The following is a 5,903-nucleotide window of genomic DNA, read 5'->3' as shown; positions in this document are numbered from 1 at the left end:
ATAATGTACCTCAGGGTTTTGCGGTATATGGCCAACATACCATGGCTAAGGCTTGTATCCAGAAAGAAAAGCCTTTAGCTGTGGTATATTGGCCATATACCACACCCCCCCGTGACTTATTCCTTAATTATAGAATAACGAATATGACATTATGCGCAACATGCATGTATGGAAACACTACAGTGTTACAGATTTCTAAGGAGGACTCTTCATTAAAGTTGAGAATGTTTTTCATTCAAGGATGCCAGGTGACTAGAAAGAGGATGGATAGTTGTGTAGACAGCTGGAAAGCTGGATTATTGGACTTCAATCACAATAGATCCACCCATACTCTCTTAAAGCAAAGGCACTGGACTGAGCAATCCATTATTGTCAAAGTCAATTCCAGTGATATAGCTTGTGTGTGCAGAAAGTAATAAGTAATAATTTTGGATCTATCCCCGTAAGTAAAAGGCCTTTGAATGAGTGCTAAATTCAAAATAGTTCAATAGCGACAGGCTTTTGTTTACACATAGGGATATTGATCTCATCCCCTAATCCAATATTTCTTTGGAGAAGTCTGCATTCACTTTAATGGTAAAATATCCCCAAAACACAAAATACACATGGTGAAAGAAAAATGAATGCTCAGACATCCCATAAAAACACATGGTAAAACAAATACTTCAATAGAAACGAGAATAAACTATGAAGTGGCCTGTAACCAGGTTTGAAATAGTGGTCTATGGAATGATTGTGAAAAAGGTTATTATGACCAATAAAATACAGCAAAAGTCCAACAGAACCTTGTTGACTGTTTCTCAAATACAGGGAAGATCTAAATTGCACAGGGGAGTGAACATTGGCTCTCATCCAATTCATTTTTGAGAAGGAGATGAGGATGCGAGGAGTATTCAATTGAGATCTTCCCATAGTTCACATGAAACACCACTAAAGGGATGACATGAAAAAGTTCAATGGAGCACAAATAGAATTAATGAAAAAGTTCAGACAGTCTAATTCTCCTCATTGAACTAGATAAGAGCGTTCCTTCTTTTTATATCAAAGTGTGATTGATTAGAATCAAACGTGTGGGCTATTTTAAATACAAATAATGTATACGTAAAAAAGTCTCAGAAAAAAGCTTATTGAGAACATTATATATTTTTTTAAGTGTGTCACAGTAGCTTTTTCATCAGTTCATGCATCTGTGTGTGTGTGTTCAGGGGACAACAAACAGTATTAGGTCTTACGCTGTTGTCTCACCCTGTTCATTGCTCGCCAGTCTCGTATAAAATCTCCTCCACGAATTTGGCATCTTACTCGACCAAATCCAGAAGCCAGAGGTGATACCCACGATCAACATCATCAGGTACTTGATCATGAAGACGGTAAAGTCTGGCGACATCTGCGTGTGGTGGTGCCCAGGGCACGGCACTGCGTAGTTCTTACACGTCCGACTCACCCAACTCTTTTCCCACTGTTCCCTGAACGCCTGCTCATAGAAGTAACACGCGATGACGACGGTGGCGGGCACCATGTAGAGCACTCTGAAGATGCCGACGCACACCATGAGCTTCTCCAGTTTCTCCGTTTTGGTGCCGTCATGCTTCATGATGGTCTGGATGCGGAAGAGCGACACGAAGCCGGCCAGAAGGAATGAGGTGCCCAGGAAGAGGTAGATGAAGAGCAACGCCAGAACGAAGCCTCTGAGAGCGTACACGCTGTTAATGCCCACGTAGCACACGCCACTCAGAACATTGCTGTCCACCTGCCCCACCGCCAGGATGGTGACGGTCTTGATGGCGGGTACCGCCCATGCCGCCAGGTTGAAGTACTGCGAGTTGGCTTCGATGTCCTCGTGACCTCACTTCATCCCGGCTGACAAGAACCACGTCAAGGCTAGGATGACCCACCAGATGGAGCTGGCCATGCTGAAAAAGTAGAGCATCATGAACAAAATAGTGCAGCCCTCCTTTTTGGTGCCTTGGATGACTGTTTTGACGTCGCTGTCAAAGCGGTTGTCGCATACCACCTTGTCCCCCAACAAGAAGCCAGCGATGTAGGCTAATGATACTATGGTGTAGCAGCCTGATAGGACAATGATGGGTCGCTCTGGGTAGCTGAACCTCTGCATGTCCACCAAGTAGGTCAGAACTGTGAACAGAGTGGACCCGCAGCATAACACAGACCATATTCCAATCCATATCTTGGCGAATTTCAACTTGTCCTCATTGAAGTACATCATTCCATGTGGTTTTGAGGGCTCACAAGGTGCACCACAATCCTCCTCCCCAAGAAAACAGTAGTTCAAATAGGGGGGTACTCTCAATGCAACTGGGCATCTAAACTGTCCCTTTACAGTCCTACGCTGCCCATAAGGTGATTCTGTTACATCCGAGGTAGGATTAATAGGAGCGCTTCTATCAGACACGTTTTGCCAGAAGCACAGGGAAACAGGGAAAGATTCACAGGCAATGCTGTCAGGCCACTGGAAGCTGAATTTATTCATTAGTGCCTCGCAGCCCTGCCTCGCTCTCTCGCAGAGCGAGCGACAGGGAGGCAGTGCTTGTTCCAGCACCGTACAAACGGGGGCATAAATGGAGCAGAGGAAAAACTTCAGGTCAGGAGAGCATTGAACTTTCACAAGCGGATAGAACTGGTGCACTTCAAGCCCCGCGTCCTCTTGGTTGGTGTGCCCTAATAAATTTGGCATGATAGTCTCGTTATAGGCAATATCCGTACAGAGAGGAATGGAAATAGGTTGGCCAAAGCCATGTTCAGGAACGGACATTCCACAGTCGCCATGCTGACCATCTGCTCCCCGTAAAAGTGCAAGAATAATCAGAACCAGCAACTGGGAAAACATTCTACAAACTTTGTTGTTCCCCATTCCAAATGAATTCTAATACGCGACTATGTCCGCGCGTAAACACGCAGACTCGAGACCATGGGATTATTTTCCCAGATAAAACAAAACCATAAACGACAAGACTTTTCTGACAGGCTACATACATTACTTTCTATCCTTGTGTGGTCGCTTCCACAATTTACCTCATATACTCGGAAGAGGTTTTAAATCCGTCTGTTGTCAGTGTGTAGCCATTATCTGTCTCCTCCATTTACATTTACATTTTAGTCATTTAGCAGACGCTCTTATCCAGAGCGACTTACAGTAGTGAATGCATACATTCACTACTCCAACTGTCTGTCTGTGTGAGGGTTACGGTCCGGTATCTAGACTCCCCACTATTCACGGAGGGCGGAGCCTTGAAACAGACTAGGTTACTTTTTAGAATAGTCTCAATCTTCCAAGATTGTTAATATTTGGTCCAAAAAATGTGCATATTTCTTTGGTCTATTCTATTTTATTTTGCATTTTTCGAGATAGAACTATATCTACGTATCTACTCTACCACCACTATGTCATTAGCATATCATATCATATGGGTCCTGAAAGTTGCACCCTCCCTCTTCCTCGGAGGCTGGGAGAGTAGACTGCTGTGCACCACGCCACTGTCCCTGGTCGGATTAACACCTGATGGAGAGGAGGTATGAAATTAAAGCCGATTGTGGGGTGACAGATTCACAGCTGGCCCCAGTAACCCTGCAGGCTGCTGTGGCCTTGGTGGAAGGGGGGTTTAGGGAGACTTTAGCTATGCCAGCCAAGGAATATTAAAAGGGGGGAAAGCAACATATTGCAGCACAATTCACATACACGTACACGTACACACACACACACACACACACACACACACACACACACACACACACACACACACACACACACACACACACACACACACACACACACACACACACACACACACACACATAAATATGACCCCCCCATAAATACCTTTCTCCCTTCCCCTCTCTTTCTGACCCTACTGAAGGACTGTTGAATATAGAGAGTCTGGGAACATCAAACAAATGGGGAAAAGTAACCATATTTTGGTAATAAAACCAGTTGGAAATATGCTTTGGAACTTAATGAGTATGGATATCAGTACGGTTGTCATCTGAGACATTATGACTGATGACAGGATGACATAAACTGTACCTGGGAAAGTATACACCCTCTAGTTATCAGAGTCACATGGAATTGTTATGCAATGGAAATGTTTGATATTGAAATTGTTTGTTAGGAGATTAAATGTAATTTTAGCTTCCAATTGAGAGAATTGGGTTTCATAAGGAAAGTGCCCTGCTTTATCAGTGGCCCGCCCCTGTGAAGAGACAGGGGTTATAAACGATGACACACCCTTCTCCCCTCGCCACTATATAAGACAATGACACAATGTAGCCGTGGAGTTCCACTACGTGAGGTCTGCAGCCTCTGCGTTACAAGGACACACATGTCAAGTACAGAACTAAGCCAACCTCGGCGTGAGCTTTGGTTGTGAACGGTATGAACTTTGAACTTATTCACTACAGAAGTGATACTTCCTAGCCGTTGAGTTAGCAGCGGCCGCTGTAGACGTGGGCTAGGAAAGGACGGACGACGGATCCATTCTACCACAGACGAAGATACTACAACGTATCCACTTTACCAACATTGACATTCTTCCGAGGACAGGAAGATCTGTTGGCCAACCCGGCCAGCATCTACGACCAACCTACCGAAGCGCAGCTCAGAGTAAATATTTATTGCATTTTCCTTTTCCAAATGGGCGGTAATTTAGAATGCATAAGATTCTGTATTTACGATAGCATAGCTGCTGTTACTTTGTTCCTAAGTCTTCCCGCTCTTTCATTCAAGCCCAACCCCCTTTCTTTGTGTAACAAGCCGCCATGTCGGCTCCGTCCACCAGGGACGTTTTCTGTATGACATCATTTGTATTCTGTGTATATGTAATTCTGTGTGATTAGTTAGGTATTTAGTAAATAAATAATGAAACCCAATTTTGTATTGCTGATTCAACTTGTTACCCAGGGTTCATGAAGATAACCAAGAATTTACAACTTTCATTATGAGACTGAAATAAGGTGAGGATTGAGATGACGGCTATCGATGTAAAATATTACTAAGTCTTTTAAGAGTTTATTCGGAAGATAACGGCTCTATAAACGTTCTTCCGTGGTGCCCCGACTTTCTAGTTAGTTACATTTACATGATTAGCTTAATCAGGTAATATTAATTACAGAGAAAGGATTTTATAGAATAGCATGTCATATCACTTAATCCGGCATAGCCAAAGACACGACTCCATGTAGGGTTTAAAGGTCAGGGGTAATTCAGGGCCGTGTACATTAGGGCACAGTCAACATAATAAGAACGTTTGAATTTGTCTTTGGACAAGTCCAGGTAATTTCCCATTTTACTCAGTTTTCTTCTGTTTGCTGCCTATTGAACACAACCATGTAGTCTCCCAGTCTGCGTGCGAAGTGTAGTCCATCAGTGAGCGCCACTTCCACCACCGCTGCATGGGAAATATGTTTTAGCTCATTCATACCTCGGAGCAACAAACTGACAGACAAGAACGATAACTCTCCCCTCCCTCCTCTCCTCTCCCCCATTGCAGATATTATCAACAAATAGAGCTCTAAAGAACACAGCGTATCAAGTTGGATCGCCTCGGGTCTTTGAGTACACTGGTTTAGGAGAGCTGCAGCACAGCAGACTCCTGGGGTTGCTGTTCTAAATCAGAGTTAATGAGTGTGAAGAAGAGCATAGTAGTTTATCACTGTATTATATATAAGGTTTTGAGCTGGCAGTGTATTTTTGACTGTACCCCTGTTCAGTCTACTAACTAGTGTACAGAAAAGTGTTTGAGACAATCTACTGTTTATGGTTTCACCTCTTGACTATGTCAGAAAGACAATGAGAATACTGTAACTACTGTATCCCATACCCTGTAGAGGAGATGTACTGCAGTTCAAATGGAGAAATATTTACAATGCAGAATTGCCATATTTACAGA

At 43.5% G+C, this 5,903-nt stretch overlaps 1 protein-coding gene across 1 annotated transcript; it reads right to left on the bottom strand.

Moving 5' to 3' along the window:
* Window positions 1–3,169, bottom strand: LOC106588534 (frizzled-1). Its single transcript, XM_014177661.2, has one exon. It carries the CDS (start codon window positions 2,870–2,872, stop codon window positions 1,847–1,849), a length of 1,026 nt encoding a protein of 341 aa, XP_014033136.2. The 5' UTR covers window positions 2,873–3,169; the 3' UTR covers window positions 1–1,846.
* Between the last annotated feature and the right edge of the window lie 2,734 nt (window positions 3,170–5,903).

This window comes from Salmo salar, chromosome ssa27, assembly GCF_905237065.1.
Source record: "Salmo salar chromosome ssa27, Ssal_v3.1, whole genome shotgun sequence".
Lineage (NCBI taxonomy): Eukaryota > Metazoa > Chordata > Actinopteri > Salmoniformes > Salmonidae > Salmo > Salmo salar.
This window is presented reverse-complemented; position numbering and strand designations above follow the sequence as displayed.

Bases quoted from the DNA above. Each gene is read 5' to 3' on its own strand.
- LOC106588534 (XM_014177661.2), bottom strand. From the start codon at position 2,872: ATGGGGAACAACAAAGTTTGTAGAATGTTTTCCCAGTTGCTGGTTCTG.